The following is a 23,765-nucleotide window of genomic DNA, read 5'->3' as shown; positions in this document are numbered from 1 at the left end:
CCCTGTTTATTTAACTTCTATGCAGAGTACATCATGAGAAACTCTGGGCTGGAAGAAGCACAAGCTGGAATCAAGAGTGCCGGGAGAAATATCAATAACCTCAGATATGCAGATGACACCAGCCTTATGGCAGAAAGTGAAGAAGAACTAAAGACTCTCACCAGCAATATATTTCAGAATATGTTGATCGACATTCTACCCAACACCTGGAACTGTCGCCACACTTCTTAATTTTTCAGCCTAATGGATAAAAAATGACGTTGCAAGATGGTCTTGACTTGCATTTCCTTAATTACCAATGTGTGGTTGATATGGGACATCAGAGTTATTTTTTTTTTAGTAAATTGAAGTCTACTGACTATGTCTGGTTTGGATTATTTGTCTTTTCCTTCTGATGTACAAGGTCTTTCCCTTTCCTCTGTATATTCTGTCTGCCCAGCAACTGGAGTGCAATTGGACTGATGCAACCCCAGCAACAAGCCTTGTCTTTTCCTTTACTCCATAGCACTTCTCTGCTTGCCCATTTCTGGACACACATCTCTTGCTTTCTATTCTAAAAAACTTTGACAAGTACTATAGAGATGTTAACCTTTGCAGCAATATTTATTTAATGTATATTTACTTAAACCTATCAGGGGCTTCAGAATAGAACGAGACAGTATTAATAGGGCACATGCATATTTTGATTTGTGACTTGGTTTTGGTTTTTCGAATAAGATTTCTTATGAAGAAGAAATGAAAGACAAATCCTGAAACTGCCTCCAGGGTGTCAAAACAGGTAGTGGGTGGCGGGCGGGTGGGCAGTCAGGGATGGTGTGAAGTCCCGTCATGCCTCACAGATTGCCATCAGAACCCACGGAAATCCCTGGTTTGCCAAATATTCCATCCAGCCATTCTGATAAAAGAGGTTTACTAGGCTTAGGAAGGGCTTCCCACGTGTCTCAGTGATAAAGACACCTCCCTGCCACCGCAGGAAATGTGGGTTTGATCCCTGGGTCAGGAAGATCCCCTGGAGAAGGAAATGCAACCCAGTCCAGTATTCTTGCCTGGAGAATCCCATGGACAGAGGAGCCTGGCGGGCTACAGTCTGTGGGGTCGCAAAGAGTCAGACCGGACTTGGTGACTAAACAACAGTGGTTGAGCACGGGGAGAGTGGCTGTCTTTCCAAGCACGTGGCCATCGTTGCCTGCTGCTTGTGTAAATGTCAAGACTAATGTTCTCCTTTAGGTAGCATGTTGGGTTGGTGAACTTCATAATCATTAAGCAAGTAACATCAGAGAAATTTGATATTAATAGAAGGAAAACCATCATGGTTGAGAAATGAACGTTATTGCAAATATCACAGAAATTAAATCAAACATTATTAGAGACTGTTTATAGAGACAGAGTGACCTGCAGAGCCTGCAACCCTCGGAGGAGAGGAGGGCTCCGCCTTCGCTTGTGTCCCCTGACTCTGAAGGGAACGTGTCTGTGATAAACAGCCTCAGATACACGTGTTTCTCAAATGTGGACTCTTTGTGATAAACACACATTACTCTGCAGGCCATTGTTACTCATGAAAAAAGAGTCCTTTCTAATACCCAGACTTGAGACCAAGATCTCCTGGAGAATTCTGAAATTTAAAGGAAAATCTTGGCAAGATATAAACTCTGTGAAGTGAAAACTTCTTTATGCCTAATATAGACTTTAAAGAATATGGAAAATACATGTGCGTACAAGAACAGCCTTTACACTTAGGAAGCCATGCTCAGAAAACACAGTTGATGGAATGACAGTCTTGGGGCACCAGAGAGCACAGGTAAGGATGATGACTGTTACTATTTACTGAGTTCCTACTATTCTAGGACTGTTGTAAGTAGTTTACATGGATCAGAGGATGACAATCTCATCATAGCCCTTTAAAACAAACATTATTAATATGATTTTACAGATCAGGAAGCTGAAACATAGGTAAAAAAACTTTTTGAGGACACAGATGGGATCTGGAAATAGCAGACTCTCTTGTCTGCCATCCTGTAGACAAGATGTACCTCTTGTACATCTCCTGTGCCATCTGTACCATCTCCTCCAATGATCTGCACTGATCCATTTTTAATTCAACAAGATGAACTTTCCCTAATCTGTGCTTCTGTCTTGACTCTTGCCCCTACAGTGAGGGGCAGTCTCTTAACAGTACTGCTCACAGTGTGGCATGGGATTCAGCACTACATAATGGCTACACGACTTATCGCCGTCATCAGCACCCACGAGATGCAATCCTTGTCCCCAAAATGCCCCCAGACTTTTAATTTATCTAGACAGTTGTCAAGCTTACGGGCACTGGGCAAAGTATCTTTACATTAAATTAAAAGATTGCATTCTCATTGGAAAATGGTCATTCCCAGCAAATACTACAATGATTATTTTTTTTTTAGATTTTGACAACAAATTGAAACCAAAAAACCTCTATCTGTACAAGTTTTATACTATTAAATTTGACTCATGATACAAAAGACAGAGACCCAGGTAACCACTTTACTGAAGGCAAAGTTAACCAGGGAAGAGTTCGGTGAGGCTTAGAATCCTTACATGTGATGTAAGTAAAGCTTACATGTGATGTAACTTTCAGATCAGAGATCAGATCAGATCAGTCGCTCAGTCATGTCCGACTCTTTGCGACCCCATAATCGCAGCACGCCAGGCCTCCCTGTCCATCACCAACTCCCAGAGTTCACTCAGACTCATGTCCATCGAGTCAGTGATGCCATCCAGCCATCTCATCCTCTGTCGTCCCCTTCTCTTCCTGCCCCCAATCCCTCCCAGCATCAGGGTCTTTTCCAATGAGTCAACTCTTCGCATGAGGTGGCCAAAGTACTGGAGTTTCAGCTTTAGCATCATTCCTTCCAAAGAAATCCCAGGGCTGATCTCCTTCAGAATGGACTGGTTGGATCTCCTTGCAGTCCAAGGGACTCTCAAGAGTCTTCTCCAACACCACAGCTCAAAAGCATCAATTCTTCGGCGCTCAGCCTTCTTCTGTAACTTTAGGTGGTCTCAAAACAATTTTAAAAGATTTTTGGCATGTATCAGTTGATGAAGCTAAAATAAGATAAGAAGCTAAAAAAATCTCAGATGTGGAGAACAAACAGAGGTAGATGCACAGAGGACAGAACTGTGACAAAACCAGTTTTCAGCATCGAAGAATGTGTTATTGAAGGAAGGGTGCCGGGGCTGGAGTGGGAGTTGCTCACATTTTCCTGTTCGAAGAGGGAGAAGCCACTAAGAATTCAGGAAGGTTAGACAAAGTCACTTAAATTTATAGCTCACAAATCCTGAAGAGAGACTGCCAGAGGCAGCAACGTGATGCTTAAGATACTAAAGAGCCGCTGATGATGATGATGATAAGCTCACTGCCACCAGTACTCTCCCAGTGACTGGAACTTGAAATATGGACTTGAAATAAGAATGACTCTTCTGGAGAATCTCACAGGCTCTGACATGACAGTGATGGGTAACCCGGCAGAATTTTGAGGGTAAGGCTTCAAAACTAAGAAGAGCAAAACGGATGTTAAAGAAGGCACATGGAGGTTATAGGAGGGGGTGGGAGTTTAATGTATAAGGAAGAGACCAAGAGAGAGCAAAAGAGGCGTAGAGAAATTCATTCAAAACACGGAAAACACTGTGGCTCCTGGCCGTGGACTTGTAGCTGCCAGAACCAAGAGAGTCTGGCTATGATGGAAAAAAAACCCTTCCCTAAAATATCATTCATCAGTTCAAGCCAACAGAGTCACATCATGCAGTAAAAGAAAGTCACTGTGAGAACAAAATTATGTGAAAATAGCTGAATTACTAGATTTTTTTTGGGGGGGAGATAAAAGGCGTAGTTTTTCCTTCTTCAGTGGTAGGAAGGTACAGTTACAGTAACAACATGCCACGAGCAATTCTGGAGGCCAGAAGTCCAAAATCAAGGTGCCAGCAGGGTCTCTCCCTTCTGAAGTCTATGGTGGGGCTCTGCCATGCCTTTCCCCTAATTCTGATAGCTTACTGGCAATTTTTTTTTTTTTTAGTTGAAAAAAAGATAAGTCAACTTTATTGCTTAGTAGTTTTGAGTTCTGGTTTCTTTATATCTTGGGTTTTGCAATAAGTGGAAAATATAAAGTTTCCTTGGGGTCCAGAGAGACTTACACAGGTGGTGGGGAAGATCCCCTGGAGAAGGGCATGACAACCCACTCCAATATTCCTGCCTGGAGAATCACATGGACAGAGGAGCCTGGTGGGCTACAGTCCATGGGGTCTCAAAGAGTAATCAATGAAAATTATATGGAATAAAAATCTCTGTAGAGAAATAGGAACAGGACTTCCCTGGTGGCCCAGTGGTTGAGAATCCACCTCCCAAGGCAGGTGAGGTGGGTTTGATCCCTGGTGCTGGGAAGACTCCACATGCAGAGGAGCAAGGAAGCCCACGTGCGTCCACTACTGAGCCCCCTCCAGGGCAAGAAAGTCGCCGCCGGGAGAAGCCGTCCACGGCAGCAAGTGGCTGCTGCTCAGCGCAACTAGACAAAGTTCATTCATAGCGACGAAGACCAGTACAGACAAAAAAAAAAATAACTATTTTAAAGAGAAATAGGACTATATGTTATTTTCTGAGCCTAGAAACAGAGATTATTTTGCACAAGTTTGTGAGTTGGCTACATGTGGCACACTCACGTCTCCTATTGTGCTACCTCTCCAGATGGCCCATTTATCTATTTTAAAAATATTTAGGTGGCTATATTTCAGTCATGTAGTGTGGTACAAAGAACAAAACACTCTCCTCTACATGTAGAAGTTATAATCCAAAGAGACAGCTAAAACGTTCAAGCAACAGCCACATTTGAACTGCAAAATTAGAAATATGACTGTTTTAAAAAGGAAAGATCCATTGTGTGCTAGGTTACAGTAGGGAAATTTGATTTCTTCATGGAGCTAGAAGAAAGGCAATGGAAGGAACGTGCTCCTTGGGCTGAAACGTAAAGGCATTGATGTCTCTGATGTTCCTCCTCTTGTGGCCGCATGACCCCAAAATTCACAGTCTCCTCCCTGCATCTCTGCCTCTGGGTCCACATTTCCCATCATTACAAGGACGCTGATGTACTGGACCAGAACCCACCCTAATGACTTCATTTTTACTCAATCATCTGAGAAGATCCTACTTCTCAGTAAAGTTATATCCATTTCATAGATCCTGGAGGTAAGGAGTTCAACATCTCTTGGGGAGACATAATTCAACCTCTAACAGTCGTGTAAGTTTTTCCTAGTAAATCCTAGGATGACATCTCATTGGAAGTAGAGCCTGACAGGACACATGAATAAGAACCGATCGCTCTGACGGGTTTCCCAGAAAAGCCTCAGACAGACTCAGAGGTGCCGACTGCATACTTAACCCACGTGTGTTAAGTAAATACGAGAAGGTGAACTCGTGAGTAATGGCACGTTTGGTTCCCTTTTGTACACCTTAGAGAGTCTGATTACATATCAGGACCTGGAGGCAAGGGCTGGACGGGTCCTTGCCAACCCCACGTGCCATCCAAGATGGGAAACTTAAAACACCTTCCTCCTTTCCCTGGATCTTCTGCCTATGGCTTTTCCTAGTGCCGAGTCACGGTCTCATGCCTGGCACAGTCACAGGATTTGGTTTTGCAAACCTTTTCCTGTCCATTTCACTTCTAAAGTTTCTTCTGCTCCTCTCAACAGCTAGAGCATTTATTTTAAGCAGTTTATTTGACACTGTTATTTTTTCACTGAATCATTCCAGCATCCCTTCACCTATCCTTTCATTCCAATAATCTTCAACATTTTAGATGCAATGCTTCTTTTAGTAACATATGTCATAATACCTGCTTTACTATATCAACATAAGAACTATAGATAATATAGCCCACTTGCATATGTAATTTGAAAGAAGATAATATGATGCCCTGACTGCAATATCAAGAGTGAATTAAAAGAAAATCACTTATGATAAAATAATAGTTATTTCAGTGTGTAAAAATGCTCGAGCATAAAGAAATGGTAAGATGCTTGTCCCTCTAGGCAGAGCTGCAATGGATGTTTTAACTCCAAATGCAAGTTGACAAAAATGTGTGGTATTGGTGAACAAAATACCAAGAATAACACTGTCATCAGTGACACGATTTCCTGAAAAGGTGAATGACTCTTAGAAACACTCTGGAAAAAAAAAAAAAACCCTCAAAAAACGAAGATGAACCTCCTCTCGGTTTACACAGCAGCAGGAGACCCCGGTTCGATTCCTGGGTCAGGAGGATCTGCTTGAGATGGGATACGCTACCCACTCCAGTATTCTTGCGTTTCCCTGGTGGCTCAGCTGGTAAAGAATTCACCTGCCATGCGGGAGACCTGGGTTTGATCCCTGGGTTGGGAAGATCCCTTGGAGAAGAAACAGGCTACCCACTCCAGGATTCTGGCCTGGAGAATTCCAGGGGCTGTATAGTCCATGGGGTGGCAGAGTCAGACACGACCGAATGACTTTCACTATAGTTCTAAATAACTCAAGATACAATAAAAGCATACAATATTTTACCATTATACTTAAAGTAGAATTACAGTTTGGCTTCAGTTAATCATAATTTCTTTGGGGGAGGGCTTTTGGTATGACTAGTGGAGACACAGGGATGCCGTGAGATATCAGGGAATTCTATCACGCACAGTGCAGCCCCGAGCCCGTGCCCATCAAATGCTCATAGTTCTGCCAATCACTGTGACATCCAGAAGCACATCCATAAATTTCCAAAACCCTCTGCCAGACAGAACCATCGATTCGCTCACTCCATACACTCGGAAAGAGCTTCAGCAGGACCAGGTGTTCAGGTTAACAGACGCAGGGAGGAGGAAAAGCGATGAAATCAACTAGACCGCAGAACAGGACCCTTATCATGAATAAAATGCACACAGTAGGTACACGGGTGAGGGGGGATATTACAGGCTTTAAAAAATCAAGGTCTTCGAAGGCAAAGAGCAGTCAGAGATTTAGATCTAAATGAGTCTTGGTGACTATGACTTCCCAATAGGAGTGTAAGACACAGTGTTCTCAAAACCTTTGCCCCACCTCAATATCCATTGCCGTCAGGAGGTGTGACAACGAGGCTGACTTTGGTCACAGCAGGGGGAGTTCAAACCTGGTCCCACCGTTTTTGGCTGGGGCAACTTTAGGAAAGTTGGTCACCTCAGTCTTTATTTTTTAATTCTTTCCAGGTGGCAGACAGAGGTAACACATGGAGCACACTAAATAGATGGCAGCTGCTTTTAGCATCATTCTTACAGCAAAGTGGAAAAAAAGCGAGCGGATGGTACCGCCTGGCTGGCACCGTTGGAGGGTCTGGTGGCCTCAAGCTCTTGGCGGTGCCCTGCGGCTCACAGACAGGCTTCGCCAGACTCTGTCTCTGTCTTTCCCACCCCCGCCCCTTTCCTCCTTCCTTGCCTCCCTCCCTCCCTCCCTATCTCCCGCCTTTCCTCCCCATCTTTCTTGCTTAAATTTTCAAGAATCATTCGCATGTTAGAGAGAACTGAAGCAGAAAAACTGAGAAGCAAAACAAAATAGGGAATTATGTCAATCTGACGACACGGTGCAAACCCCCAGAGCTGCTGTGGGAGGGCTGAGCTGCACCCTGAAGACGGCTTGGAAGGCAGCCCCTGGTGGCATGCTACTTGCCCTCAAGCCCAGCTACGCGGACGTGTATGGAGGCTAACCTCCCACCACTCAAGGTCATCTGAATGGGTTTTTCATCATTAGAAGCAAAATAACCCATCTGAAATGTATAGGAGTTGTAGATCAATGGACTCATCAAGACAGAGGTTTGGAACCCATGGGAGCTCTCGTATCTCACGGCTGACTCAGCCAACTCAGAGTTGCTGTGGTTCCAGTTTTCAGAGGTTCGATTTTCATGACTTCAAAAATGCTCTTTTTAAATGTCTATTTAGGGAACTTCCCTGGTGGTCGAGGAGCTAAGACTCCGAGCTCCGAATTCAGGGAGCCCAGGTTTGATCCCTGGTCAGGGAACTAGACCCCACATGCTGCAAGTAAAGATCCCGCCGTGATGGAGATCAAATTTCCTGTGTGCTGCAACGAAGACCCAGTGCAGCCAAATAAGTACATATTAAAAAAAAGTCTGTTTAATTTATTTGATAAATCTAAAGGAATTCTAATATAAATTCAAAAATACCCCTTTCTTTTCCTCCATTCGTGGCCTCTTTCTGGTCTATTTTTTTTTTTTTTTTCCCCAAACATCCTCTTCTTGGAGATAATCAAAGGAATAAGCTTAGAGGAAAATTCATTCCTGCTTTTATGATCACCTCCGTGGACTGAAAGCCTATTTCTATTCAAAAACATACTTCAAGAGTTGAGATTCTCCTTTGGGCATCGTAGTTAATTTGATGAAATTGAACAATAATCTTTTTGTTTCTAATTCATGTTCACATATTCCTGATCCCCCTGGGGTAAAGTTCGACAAACAGCTCCTCATTAGAACTATTCAGAGGATTCCACATTCACTCAATCAGAGTCTGGGGAAATGGTACGGACATGGAGGAGATGGCACAAAGATCCCTTTATTACTGGGGAAAAGAGGCATCTCACTGAAGCAATCAATGCCTCCTCCCCTGTAAGAGACAGCCTCTGATATGATATGCACAAGGCCCTAGGCTAGGCCCAACACGAAAACTGTTCAATCACGCCAAAAGCTTAAACTCTATCCAAAACATGCAGGTGAAAGCCTTTGACATCTCTCAGCCTTAGAAATTCAGAACAAGCAACAGCAGATGGAATGGACGAAAATTATTACTGTAACAGTTGTAAACCTGGTACACTTACTCAAATTCCTCGCAAGTTTTGTTTAAATGTATTTTACTTTATTTCTATTTGGCTTGAAAATCATGAAGGCTACATACCTATGAACCATACTATTACATGCGACATACACACTAAATGCCAGCAATATATTAAGTCCCAGACACATTAAAATTAGAGGCGATCCAGTGGGGTCCAGTGCGGTCACTGTGTCTGTTTAAGGACAAATATCACTCGCAGGAGAAAGAAGATAAGACTACAGAGCCAAGGATGATGGATAATACAAGTTAATGAGTTGGTTTTAGTTATCATCAATCTGCATGTATTTGAAACAGGATCAACACCTCTGGGCCCATTGTTCTTCACATGCAATAAGAAATTCCAATCTGGCTGCACACCCTGCTTTAGACAAGCTGGGTAAACAAGGCTCCTCTTGGTAGAAGACAAGCGATAGAAATAAGACCCATTTTATGTCCCGTCATTGTTAATTCTGAGATTCACAGTCTACCTCTCCAGAGGGTTGGTTTTTTTTTTTTTTAAAAGCAAACACCGAATTTTGTGATTTTTGACAGCACTTTCTGATCAGTAAAGAAGCGGGGGAAACAACCCTCATTTTAAGATGCTGGCGTTAAATGGAGATCACTTTGAGAGAGGCTCCGAAGCCAAAACTCTTAATATTTTCCAGCTTACCACAACCTATAAAAAAGCACATGTGCGGCCATAAAACAGAACAAGCAGCCATGAAAGGAACATAAAGAGAGGCAGACAGACAGTGGGCCAGCGCTCACAGCGAGCCCTGGAACATTAAATTCTGAGTGTCCCTGGCACCGCATATTGGGCTTCCCTCCCGTTGGAAGCCTTGCTTGCTGGGGATGTCGCGCTTGCTGCTCACAGCAGAGAGCTGAGCGGAGACATCGCACTGACTCCCTGCCTGTGGGCCCATTCTCAACCCTTCACTGCTGAAAAAGGACAGCCGCTCCCAGGGAAGTTGCTGAAACTGAAGAGGCTCTGAGGTCCTTCATCTCCAAGGGTTCTGTGAACCGTCCTGGGAAAGAGACATCCACAGTGCAGCAGGGGATAATCCGAGGCCTTCAGCGGCTCTCACTGCCCAGCACATCGGGAAGCACAAGCACTCTGGAGCCCCAAGATCTGGGCTTGGAATTTGGCCCCAACATTAACTAGCTGTGTAAGCGCTTTACTTTCTCTAAGCCTCATAGTCTTCATCTGTAAAATGGGACTGTGGCCCATGGCCTGGCAGCAATATTAGGAATCTATTTTAAAAGTTTAAGAATGACATGCCTTAAATAAACGCTCAGTGGATTATCCAGGAGGTGCTCAATACAGGGTAGTTTGTTCTTACTACTTATTTTAACTCTCTCTTTTATGTATTTTCTCATTTCTAAGCTTACAGAGACTCAGTGAAGTAAGAATTAAGTCATAAAGCAAAGATGAGGACATCACACGTGGAAGATGCCTTAAGTTCACTTCTCTCCTGCAAATATATATATATTTTCCTTTTTGTCGGAAGGTTCTGGGGAAGAGAATTTCTGAAAGGTGGCCACGAGATTCCCTCTGAGTTGTGCGTGGTCACAAATGGTCATCCCAATAGCCAGAGGGCCCACCACTGGCACGAACCAAGGACAGACGGGCTGCTTGCCTGAAAACAGTGTGGAGGCCAGGGGAAAATCTGAGCAGTGACACAGAGGGCCATCTCCTCCTGGTGTTGAAAGGGTCCTGGAGAGGCTCTGATTTCACCCCTTTATAGTACAGCTCTCCTTTGTAATTTATACTCCATCTGTATCCTGAAAAGATCGAATATGACTTTTATAAAAGACTATCCTTTAAATAAAAATATTTTCTAGTTTATGGAAGAGAAGCTTGGGAAGGCTGAATGACTATAAAGGAGATGTTGGGTCAGGGACTTTCTCATATGTGGGAATGGCAACCTGTGTCCCCTAGGAAGACAGAGATCCAGTTCTGGCCTAGGAACCCCAGGCTGGAGAGTTATGGCGGAGGCAAGAGTGAGGGATAGGGGTAACATCAGTAGCTGCTATGGAAACTGTCCTCACTTGCTCTTAAAGTAGGAAGTTCTCGAGCTATATATAACATGGTGCTGAAAGAAGCTTGTTACAAGGCAGGAGAATTTATGTTCTGGTTGAGCTGCAGAGTCGAGGTGTGTACGGATTATGACAGAAACGTCAGCAGGGTCCATTGTGCAGGGACAGGACCCCATGATGGACTCACCACTACCACGTTTCTTCCCTGTGTGTCCCGTGGTAGCCAGCTTCTCACCCAAGCGTGTGTTTTGCTACTTATCAAGACTTTATGAAATGTGGCTACCTAACTAACCTCAGTATATAAATAAAACTTCAAGTTTAATTTTAGCAAGAAACAGTTTGTGTGTAATTTTTTTTTTTTTGACCTGACCCTTGTTTCCCGGTCTTTCTAAACCACAGGCTTTAACAAAGACAACTTCCTCTCGGAGGGTCAACTAACAGACCACGTGGCGAGAGTGCCTCCTTCTAATGACCTTCTTCTGAGCGGCTTTCACGTACTTCGTCTTCTACAAGAAGTAGTTAAACCCGGTATTAGCCAGAGTGTGAAGCAAGCCAGCTTTGGCGTTTCAGGCCTGAACTTTCTGAACTTCATCCTTTTTCTGCCCCTTCTCTGGTGACACCATCGAGTGACATTTTCCAAGACACAATCATTCAGCACCCTCTCACCCATGTCCTCAGAAAAAACTAATTATTCATCCTCTTTTGTTGAACTGCAAACACTCTTCTTCTGAAAGCTGAATTATATGAAATCAATATTGACTAGCTTTGAACTGGAAAACCAGGAGTTGCCTGATGAGTCAACTTAGTATTGATGGCATCTTGTGCTTTTTCAGTAATTGTGAAATGAAAAGAAGAGCCTTGTGTTTATAGGTGATTTTGGGTACAATCTAGCCCAGCTTGTTCAAGGTCTAAGGAATTAGAGAAGCTAACAGTTTCTGTTAGACACAGAGCATGACTAGATGTGGGATGAGTTGATTCCTATCCCAGTGTTCTTATCTCCATAAGAGGGGCCAGCAAACTTCTGTAAAAAGCAAGATAGCAGATATTTTAGGATAAGTGGTCTATATGGCTTATGTCATTGTAACATGAAAGGAACTATAGATAATATGGGGCTTCCCTGGTGGCTCAGAGGGTGAAGAATCTGCCTGCAATGGGAGACCCGAGTTTGATCCCTGGGTAGGGAAATACTCTGAAGAAGGGAATGGCAACCCACTCCAGTGTTCTTGCCTGGAGAATTCCATGGACAGAGGAGCCTGGTGGGTTATAGTCCACGGGGCTGCAGGACACATCTGAGCGACTAACATTTTCACTTTCATAGACAATATGTAAACAGATGAGTGTGGCTGTGTTCCAATAAAACTTTATTTACAAAAACAGGTGGCGGACTGGCTTTGCCCTGCAGGCTGCAGTGTGCAAGTGCTGTTCTGTAGAATTCTAAAAATATCTGCAAACAGATGGGTGAGGGATTTGTATGTTGAGAGCCTGTTTGAGTGTTTGGGGATGCACATCCAGCATAAAGATCTCACTGTCCTTCCATTTACTCTGCTCTGCATTCTCCTTACAATCAGCAGCCAAAGAAGGCCAACGTCGCTGGCACGTACTGGTGGGTGTATCGGGGCTGCAGCCACCCACCTACGAGTTGTTTTCCACCTGCAAGATTAGATCACCCAGGATGGCACTAAAACTCGTAACTCCAAGGAGTCTTAACTCCTTGGCTACATCTACAAAATATACTTCTGATCTAAGGAAAGGAATGTGTTAGAATGTGTTGGCCATCAGGCTGGCTGTGCTACACAATTAGCTCCTAAGGGAAATGTTAATAGCTTTAACAATCATTTAGTCAGGCCCCTTCATGTGTTCGTTGAAAGTAACCTCATTATGCCATTTGCATGTCGGTTGAACAGGGTTTGAACTGGCACCTGGGTCAGCTAGATAGTTCGAATACACCTTTTTTTTTCCAATCTCTCTTGATAGCCAAGAAGGTATTCTGGCTGCATCTACTTTCAATTTCAACTTGAGAAGCATGGGAAAATGCTATTATGCAACTTAAAAGACTTTATTGGTCACATGCTTAGGCCAGAAATCCAAAACACAGAAGAGAATTACCATCAGGTCATTCATTCCAAGAAGGAAAATAGATCAGTAAATATCAGGCATGATAGTAGAGTGACTGCAGCCAACATTCCTGCAGTGAGAGTCTGTTCATCTGTCCATCCATTCATCCATCCACCCATCCATTCAAGCATCCATCCATCCATCTATCCAAATACCCAGGCATCCAGAAATCCCGCTCCTGTGAAATTTGAAGGCACTATACTAAGAGCTGAGGGGTCCCAGTGAGGTGGGACAACCTTCCCGCTCCCAGTGAGCTAGGAGGGAGAAATTAAGGAGCAAAGACCACAATATAGCAGATAAATAAGTAAATAAAAATAAATATTAAAATAATTAAAATAAAACTTGCAGCTATAGGAAATGTAATATAAAAATTAATTGTATCACACACACACACACAGAAAAATGAAGGGAGTAATTTAAAGGGGATACTTCTAAGAACAAATATTTGGAACAACACCTCAAAAAGCAGCAAAATATGAAATAACCAGCAGGCAGAGCTCTGAAGAGCTCCTGCCGAGCTATGAACCTGAAAGAACTTAGAGAACATGCTGCAGATGCCTGATGCAGCGCTGTTGAACGCATATGCCTTTTACCTCCCAGTGCCAAACCAGGAAACCCGTTTCCAAAAGGTGGAAGAGCTCGCTGGTTACCACAGCCTGTCTTCAAACAGGCAGAACTACTGTTCTTTAAATCACATAATACGGATGCTTTCTATGAACGAGTCACATCAGTTTTTAAGAATTCTAAATTGGACTACTTTTATCTTAAAATACTGTAAACCCAACATTTTAGAGAAGATTGGAGGTAAGAAGTGGCTCAAAGACCCAAAAGTGATCAAGGACATTTAAAAAGCTTATGGGGTATGAACTGGTAGCCAAGATCCCTGGGAAGCTGAAAACAATGACAGGCTTTATCTGTACCCAGAAAATGAGTAAGAGATGCAAAGGAAGATCTCACGACCCAAATCGATGTTAAAATCAGGATTATCGTCAGTGATTTTTATGGCATCATCTAATTCATTGCTCATGTCGTTTATCAAGGGACCAATTTCTTCAGGTATATTGATCACATCTTTGATCAACATTTCTGTTTACAATTTACCCAATAGAACTAAATACCAATGAGGTTTTGAACGGACCAAATTCTAAGATTCACCATTTATCTGGTTTCAAGTCACCTTTCTGCTGATAGAATCAAGGTACAGTTCTAGATACAGAAGAACCAGCACCCAACGAAATGAGAACGCAGCCTGGATACGAACCATCCTGCTTTCAATCAACCGAGAGAAAAGAGAGAAGACTGCAGCGGTACTTACTTGCAGGTGAAGGGGTGCTGCACCCGCTCGGAGGCGGCGGGCCATGGAGGCCGTGGAGCGGGGGCAGGGGAAGTCCGCCGATGACGGGCGGGAAGAGCAGCGGGTAGGGCGCGGCGGGATAGTGAGCCATGTGGCTGCTCACCGCCGGGACGTGGCACGCGGGGCTGCTGGTGGTCATGTTCCGGCCTTCACGGGATGAGAGGCGCTCGGAGGCGGGGACGCATCACTCCAGGCCTGGCGCCAAAGTGGGGTAGGTCAGTTCGGAGCGAGAGTGGAGTCTGAGCTGTGATCTGGGCCAAAGTCAAGAAAGTTCAGCAGATGACCTTGCTTCCTTCCAGCACGGTTTCTCTGCCCCTCATTTTGTGGCGCTGATGACAGGAAGGATGGCTCTTCGTTCAGCTTCTCAGCTGAAGGCTGGCAAATGCTATCACTTTAAAAGTCCAGAGCTGTTAATCCTGTAAGGGAAAAAAAAAAAAAAATATATATATATATATATATGTATATCACACAGGTCAAAAGTATTTGCTTCTTTATTGTTATTACATGAAAAATCTCTACTATTAACCTGGGACTCCTAATTCCCAGTTGTTCCCCTATACTCCCTACCTTAATTTTCTTAAATTCTCAAATTCTAATGTAGCATAAAACTTCTACACAATTTCAAACTAACCTTGACTGTCTGATATTAAATAACCCCCCTCACCTAACCCTGTCTTTCCCCATATTCCTCCCCACCCCCACCCCCATCACTTCACTTTTCTCCAGGATACTTACGCAGCTCCATCCATTATGTGGGCGAGTGTTTGTTTATGTCTCCTGTATTAGAATGCATTCACTAGGAGGGCAGAATTTTTATCTGTTTTGTTAACAGCTATGCTTTAAGCTGCCATAAGAGTTACCTAACACACAATAGACTCTCAATGAGTATTTGTTGACTGACTGAATGAATGAATTTTGTTTCTTACTTCTTTTAGATAAATTTATTGTTTAATGTTGTCCTGATCTGTGTGCTTTCAAAACCTTTGGATTTTACATAGCCATTTGGAATGACCTACTCAGCAACATAAATATCATTGCGAGGGAAAATTATAACCTAGCTAAAGTATGGAAGAGACACAACCATTACAGGTCTGTGAAATAGTTTGATATCAGTTCCTCACTGTAAACTTTCCTGTAAGAGCGCCATCCGTCCATTGGTCTGCGCAACCATCAAATCCATTTGTCCACGTTCAAGCCTCCATCCATCCATCCAGTTCTCACTTGCCATTATGTGCCAGTTGCCAGGATGGGCACTAGAGCACACAGCATGGTCAAGTGCTGCTGCGCTTCTAGTTCTCACGAAGTTTCCAATTTTAACAGCTGCTAACTGAGCTCATAATGTTAAGGGCATTCAATGGCCCTGTTCCCCATGAAGGACACTCCAAGGATACACAACACTCAGAATTCCTTGATAGAGAAATCGATTCTAGGGTGGGCTGACAGTGGACTTCATAGGCTCGCTTGGGCCCTAATGACCAATATTCGCTCAAATTCCCAAACTCCTGTGCCCTGTGAATGGCAAGCCCTGAAGGTCAACCATCTGGCATGAAATAAGAACAGGATCTCAAGGCCAGCACAGAGTGGTGGCGAAGAGCATGATTTCAGAGCAAGGCCGCCAAGGCGCCAGTCATGGCTCTGTCCCCTTGGACAATTATCTTGCCCATCAATAGGTCAGTTTTTATTGTAAAATGGGGGTAATAGCAGAATTGGCTTCAGAGGGGTGTTGTGAGGATGAAATGAAGTAATGAGGTAATACCAAAAGAAAACCAGTTCCTGGTGCAGTGTAAACACCAGGTAAATGATAAACTTTTGGCAATGTTTGCCTTTTTCGTCTGTGTCACCATCAAATAATACAATTCTGAGAATAAGCTTGCTGGAATGAACTGTGGCTTTGAGGTTAGGGCAGGGAGGAGACCATATCACAGTGTTACCCAGGACCCTATGGGCCTTCCCAGGATAGACCTCTCCCCCACATCCTCTGCTACAGCTCCTCTCTAAGGTACCTGGATAATAGTATCTCATGCATATTTCCTGAGTTTTTCAGATACCAAAGTGAAGTGAAAGTTGCTCAGTCATGCCAGTCTTTTTGCAACCCCATGGACTTATGCAGTCCATGGAATTCTCCAGGCCAGAACACTGGAGTGGGTAGCCTTTCTCTTCTCCAGGGGATCTTTCCAACCCAGGGATCAAACCCAGGTCTCCTGCATTGCAGGTGGACTCTTTACCAACTGAGCCATCAGGAAAGCACTGATATCTGAGCTGAGCCATCAGCTATCAAGAAAGCCTAGATGCTAAAACTATCACCAAAGGGAAGAAATGAACTACCTGATGATCATGAGCACATAGCCCCCAGACCTGCTGACTCCCAAAGACTGATCATCAACCAATCAGGGGACTGTGGTTGAGGTGATCACATACCCTGAGACATCCCTTCCTCTCCTGGCCTTTAAAAATGCTTTGCTGAAATCCTTTGAGGAGTTCAGGGTGTTTGGGGTATGAGTCATATATTTTCCTTGCTCAGTCCTGCAATAAACCTTTCTCTGCTCCAAACTTCAGGTTTGCTTGGCTTCACTATGCATCAGACACATGAACTTAGGTTCAGTAACAACATAAGTCCTGAGCAAAGAACATTAGGACTAAAATTTCAGTCATGGAAGTAAGGGAGTAAAGGTGAAATGTGAGGAAAGCTGAGAACAAAGACTCATAAGGCTTACTTACTGACTTCCCAGGTTGGTTTCTGCACACCCTGAAATGTTTTGATCTATAATAACTTCCATTTATTTGTTGACCACATGTCAGGCGCTCCACTTATGAGCTGTAAGTTCTAGCCCATAGAACAGCCCTAGGAGGCAGTTGTTATGACCCATATTTTCCAGATAAGAAAACTAAGTCTCAGCAAGTTCAGATGACTTCGCCCGAAGGTCACAGAACCAGCCTGTGGCTGATAGAGATTCTGCACCCAGATCTGCTGGTTCAACGCTCTCTGCAGTTTCTCCTCAGCCATTCTGTGCTTACTTATCCTGAGTGCCCGCACTGTGCTAATCGCCCCCACAGAACAAAGAGTCCACGTGCAGCTGCGATGGGAGCGGCTGTCCTCACTCAGATGACCGTCTCTCTGGGGCCTTCATCCCTGCACTGTTAACATGAAACATGAACATCATCCCCAGGGAGACCACGGGGGCCCAGGCTCCCCCGGGGCTCCCCTGAGCCTTGCAAAGGAGATGATATCCCTGGCTGACTTATGCCACACACTAAACTCCAAAAGTGATGTCCCCCAAAACATCGATATCCTCTTCAAACACAAAATGCAGCTTGTCTCTCTGATGAAAGTCAATGGACTATGAGAGGTGAAAGTTTTCAGTGCTTTCTCTTCTAAAAATTACAGACCATCTAATACACTAAAGACTTTATTTTGTAGTTTGTAGTAAATTAATTAGAAAACAAACAATGCCATTTAGTATTTGCTGCATTTCCACTCAATTTGACTTTTAAATCACACACACAAAGCCCAGCATTGTTACAAATGGTCTTTTCTATCTGCATTAAACAAACTATATCATTAACTGGTGAAGCTGACAGTTAGCAAACCCACCCATGCAGGGCGCAGTTCTTAGATTTTTAAAGCTGTTTGTTTGTATTTACCAATGGGGGACTATTTCTATTTTTAACAATCCTTCATTTCTCTTTGCTTTCAAACACCGCAGATTTTCAGCACCCTGTCTCTCTGGTTGAAAGGTCTGTTATTATGCCTCAGATCTTTTAGAAAAAAACCAATGAAAAACAAAAAACTACTTATACTGATACTAGGAAAAAGAAAAAAAATCAATGTGCCAGGAAAATCCTGTTATGTTGGTGGAAAATTGTCTGAACAGTCACTGGGTCTATGCTCACATATGTGACTGATTAAGGCTATTCCTGGAAGCAGAGAATTTCCTTTGTTTCAGGGTGTTAGGAAAAAAGATGGTCATTGGTATTAGCAGTGCTTTCTTTCTTCATGCTTGATTTAAGTTTGGGCTCATGGGGTTTTTTTTTCCCCTCACCACCTGAGGCAAAGCAAACAGGAGCTGAGGTGGCAGAGGGGAAGGAAATGGGGACCGGGTCAGGGGGTCTTGGATCTAAAACCTATGATAATCTTTGGGTGTCAGTTTCATCATCCGTGAAAGGGGTCAAGAGAACAGAGGTAGGTTCTATTAATAAAGCTTCCTAAATTGTATTGTCCAGAAAGCAAGTGTTTTACACGAAGATTTTTTTAAAATGAAACAAAAAAGGTGAAAATAACATACTAGAGGAGAAAATTAAAAAGAAAAGACTTTAAAATAACTGCTTGCATCGTCAATGCTGGGATGCAATAATCTATCCCTGATACATAGTGGGATGGGAGGAGGTAGCACCCACCAGCCACTGGGAGGATATATGCCAGGGGGTGGCAGGGGTCTTGGGAACAGTTAACATTTATGTCTGTATCTGTGAGAGCTTATTATTAACACAGCACACTGCATTTTCTTCAGTTGAACTTGTCCATGTTTTTGTTCAATTAAAAAGTTTTTTTAAAAATTACATTTTAATCATGTCTTGTCACACAATTTACTGGAGGTTGCTTTTGTATGCATTTAAACCTAAATTAGCATGGAAGCCTCCAGGTTTGGATTTCTAAACATTTAAATATTAATCTATATAAACATGACACTTACATATGATCTTTAAAAAAAAAATCACATAGTTCCTTTAGCATAGTGTAGTTCTCAAAGCAGAGTTCCTGAAGGAGCACATACATAGTATCTGGAAACTTACTGAAAATGTAGCTTTTCCAGGCTCCACCCAAGATCTACAGAGTCAGAAAGGCTGCAGTGGGCCAAGAAATCTGTATCTTAACAAACCCTCCAGATGATTCTGAGGCAGCTAAAATGTGAGGACGCTGATCGAGAAACGAGGTTGGCAAATTTCTTGTGTAAAGAAAGTAAACATTTAGATGGCAGGCCATATATAGTCTCTGCCACAGTTACTCAACCCTGCTTTTGTACAAACTCTGCACGAAAGCAGCCACAGACAATCCATAAACAGATGGGTGTGGCTTTGTTCCCATAAATTATTATTTACAAAACAGTCTGCTGAATTTGGCCCGTAGACCACAGCTTGCGGACTCCTGCTTCAGATGAACAAAAAATGTGAGAGCTGCCGTAATGGACATGCCTTGTGGGACTAGGTCAGATGCCTCCTTTGCTGTTCTTTCAGTCACTAAGTTGTTTCCGACTCTTGCAACCCCCATGGGATTTCCCAGGCAAGACTACTGGAGTGGGCTGACATTTCCTTCTCCAGGGGATCTTCCCGACCCAGGGATCGAACCCGTGTCTCCTGCATTGCAGGCATTTTATTTATCACTGAGCCATCCATGCCAATGAACGCAAATGCCTTCTACTAATAAATAAATAAAGGAATTTGACCTTAGCCAAGCACCTACAGGCATATTGAATAATTTAAAATGCCAGTTAATGCATTGATGACTTTGTGTGCACTTTTTTGAGGACTCCAAGTTGGAGTCAGAACTCTTAGTAGAGTCCACAGAAGCCAAACACTTCAGCGTGGTGGTGAGAGGTGTTAATTTTACACACTACTGCTTTCAAGGGTAATCCACACAACAAAACAGGCGAGATTTTTGGAGAAAACGTATCTATTTCCTCCTACTGAAATTTAAAATGTAAAGTTCATACATATAAAATATAAAAAATATAGGCAGAAGTGAACATAAGATAGATTTTTAAATTACTTGTGATAAAGAACACAGAACTCTCCTGTATTTCTTCAGCTGATGTAGAGTTTCTTCTGGGGGAAATTTTTGCATTGACAGACACAACATGCATATTGCTTCTTTTCTCACTGTATTTTGGCTCAAATCTCCCTATTTATTTAAAACATTGGTTCCAGGTAATGCCACTTAAAATTTCTCAAAGACATTTGGCCAAGTACCTGTTTTCAGCAAAAATGCTAAACTCAGCACAAACCCTGTGAGTTGCTTTGCGGCTCGTCTTGGTAGAAAAGAAACACGGCTGTAAAGAAGTCAGCTTTACATGCCTGGTAGTTTTTCAGTCCTTCTGATGTCTGTCATCTTCAGCAAAAATATTACTGATGAAATTACGTTCAGCTTAGCCCAAAGGGAAGCCACAGTGAATAACTTGAATGTGGCCAAAAAAAGAAAAAGGTATTTCTTTCATCCTTTTAACTGTGTCTAGGAAGGAAAGATATGGAAGCGAGTCATTCAGAGGGAACAGTGCAGTCGAGGGAGGCCCTGAGAACACCCAGCGAGCAGAGAGTGAGATCTGAATCCCTCTTTGCACCAGGAGGTGCTTATTTGGCACCTCAAAGTCTGTTTTTAAAAGCGTATACAAAGTGTCCCTGTGTGCCCTTTTAGGGCATGTTTATAAGATTCCATCTGCTAAGGAAATATGACTTTCAGAAAATAATAGGCAGAAATATGTTAGAATGTATAAAACTCTAAGATTTTAATCTCATAAATTATGAGAACAGGAATGTAAATATAAGTTTTGGGGCATCAACACTCTACCCAAAGCTGTTACATACACTTCTGAAGAGACAGCTTTCACCAAAGGTTATTTCCACACAGATTCCAAAAACATAAGGTAAAATATGCATAGGCCCAAACGTCTGTGGGATGACTGCTTGTTTTTCAGAAAAGTGGCAGCAAGCTACTCCTTGCACAAAGGTTTCCGTGCTTGGTGTCATGGAATTCTGCCAGACCGAGCCGAAAGGCTGGACTCGGGTTTGGTTCTCAAGGGAGACTCAGCCACAGATTCTTAAGGGAAGGTAACGTATATGTAGTCTGCCTAATGGGAGCCTCTACAGGGGAGGGTGACTCACACGTCCCGTTAGAGGACTAGCACTGGTTGGTTTTCAATTCTCAGCACACCAAGAACGACGCAGAGAGATGACTGGCAAGGAAAGGGGAAGAAAAATCGCAGAGAAAAGCAGAAAACATGGTTTCATGTTGGCAGAAACCATGAGGCCAGAGAAGCCACGAGTCAGGAAGAAACGTGAGGCAGAGAGGAACACAGGAGGAAAATACTGGTAACAACAGAGATAAAAGGAAATACAATAGCTATAATTGTACTTCTAAAGTTATGTTTTTAAAACCTGATGACAGCGTATTGCTTTCAGATGCACAGTGCAGTCGTTTGATATTTTCATATATATACTCCATACAAAGTCGTTATAAGATACTGGCCACATTCCCTCTACTCTGCCTTACAGCCTCTAACTTATTTATTTTTATATTTAGTAGTTTGTACCTATTAGTCCTCTTCATCCATTTTGCCCCTCTGTGCAACCCGCTCCCTTCTGGTGACCACTGGTTTCTTCTCTGTATCTTTCAGTCTATTTCTGTTTTGTTATACTTGCTCATTTGTTATATATTTTAGAATCCATATATAAGTGCAAACATACAGCATCTGTTCATCTTTGTCCACTTTATTTCACCAGATATAATATCCTCCAGGAATATCAATGTTGTTGCAGATGGAAAAATTCCTTTCTTTTTATGATTAATATTCCATTTATATACATGTATATTCCCTTATATATATGCATATATATATATGTGTGTGTATATATATATGTCACATCTTCTTTATCCATTCATCTGTTGATGGATACTTAGGTTGCTTCCTATATCTTGGCTATTGTACACAATGCTGCTATGAACACGGGTACATGTGTCTTTCTGAATTACAGCCTTTGTTTTCTTTGAATAAACTGGAATTGCTGGATCATATGGTGTTTCTAGTTTTAATTTTTTGAGGAACATTTACATTGTTTGCTATAGTGTTTATGCCAATTTACCTTCATACCAACAGTGCATGAAAGTTCCCTCTTCTCCTCACCAACACTTGTTATTTCTTATCTTTGTAATAACAGCCGTTCTTGTAGGTGAGAGGTGGTATCTCACTGTGCTTTTGCTTTGCATTTCCTGGACGATTAGTGATAGTGAGCATTGTTTCACGTGCCTGTTGGCCATTTGTATGTCATCTTTGGAAAAATGTCTATTCAGATATTCTGCCCATTTTAAAATTGGATTGTTTGGCTTTTTGGTACTAAGTTTTTTAAGTTCTTTATATGTTTGGATATGAACCCCTCATTTGCAAATATTTTCCCCATTCCCTAGGTAGACTTTTCATTTTGTTGATGGTTTCCTTTACTGTTCGAAGCTTGCTTAAGTTCCATGTGTTCACGTTTGCTTTTGTTCCCCTTGCCTGAGGAAGACCAGGATCAAAGGGAGTACTGCCTATGTTTTCTTCTAGGCGTTTAATTGTTTCAGGTATTACATTTAGGTCTTTAGTTCATTTTGAATTTACTTCTGTAATATACTGTGTCAGAAAATGTTCTAGTTTTATTCTTTTACATAAGCTGTCCAGTCTTTCCAATACCACTTATTGAAGAGACTGTCTTTTACTTATTGCATATTCTTGCCTTCTTTGCTGTAGGTTAAATGACCATATGCATGGGTTTTATTCATGGGCTCTGTCTTCTGTTCCATTGATCTGTGTATCTGTGTTTGTGCCAGTACCATACTGTTTTGATTATGGTAGCTTTGTTTTATAGTCTGAAGTTAGGGAGTATGATACCTTCAGCTATGTTCTTTTCTTCTCAGGATTATTTTGGCTATTCAGTGTCTTTTGTGGTTCCATACAAGTTTTAGGTTTATTTGTTCAATATACTTCAATGTAATATATACCATATCTGACAAACCCACAGCTAATATACTACTTCATGGTGGAAAGCTGAAAGCCTTTCTTCTAAAATCAGGAATAAGACAAGGACATCAATACTTTTATTCAATATATTATTAAAAAATCCTAGCCACAGAAATTAGATAAGAAAAAGAAAAGGCATACAAATTGGAAGAAAGAAGTAAAATCATTTATAGATGACATGATACCATGTATAGAAAACTCTAAGTGAAAGTAAAAGTGGAGGTCTCTCAGTCGTGTCCGACTCTCTGTGACCCCATGGACTCTACAGTCCCAACCCAGGGATTGAACCCAGGTCTCCCACATTGCAGGCAGATTCTTTACCATTTGAGCCACAAGGTAAGCCCTTAGAAAACTCTAAAGACTGCACCAAAAAACTAGTAGAACTTATAAATGAATTAAGTAAAATTGCAGTAAAATTGTACAAGATTAATGTACAGAAATCTGTTGCACTTCTATACACTAACAATGAATTATCAGAAAGAGAAATCAAGACAATAATCTCACTGACAATTGAATCAAGAAGAATAGGATACTTGGAACAAATTTAACCAAGGATGTGAAAGGCCTAATCTCTGAAATTTATAAGACACTGAGGAAGGAAACTAAAAATGATACAAATAAATGGAAAGATATCCTGTGTTCATGCATTGGAAGAAATG

General features: G+C 42.3%; 1 protein-coding gene across 1 annotated transcript in view; it reads right to left on the bottom strand.

Moving 5' to 3' along the window:
- The window catches only part of RARB (retinoic acid receptor beta), a 451,744-nt gene extending 437,246 nt beyond the window's left edge, over positions 1-14,498 (bottom strand). Inside the window, exon 1 of the mRNA XM_044924897.2 lies at positions 14,306-14,498. Coding sequence (XP_044780832.2) covers positions 14,306-14,483 — 178 coding nt within the window. The 5' untranslated portion in view covers positions 14,484-14,498. The remainder of the gene's footprint in view (positions 1-14,305) is intronic.
- Positions 14,499-23,765: the final 9,267 nt, after the last annotated feature.

Source organism: Bubalus bubalis, chromosome 1 (genome assembly GCF_019923935.1).
Source record: "Bubalus bubalis isolate 160015118507 breed Murrah chromosome 1, NDDB_SH_1, whole genome shotgun sequence".
Taxonomy (NCBI): domain Eukaryota; kingdom Metazoa; phylum Chordata; class Mammalia; order Artiodactyla; family Bovidae; genus Bubalus; species Bubalus bubalis.
This window is presented reverse-complemented; position numbering and strand designations above follow the sequence as displayed.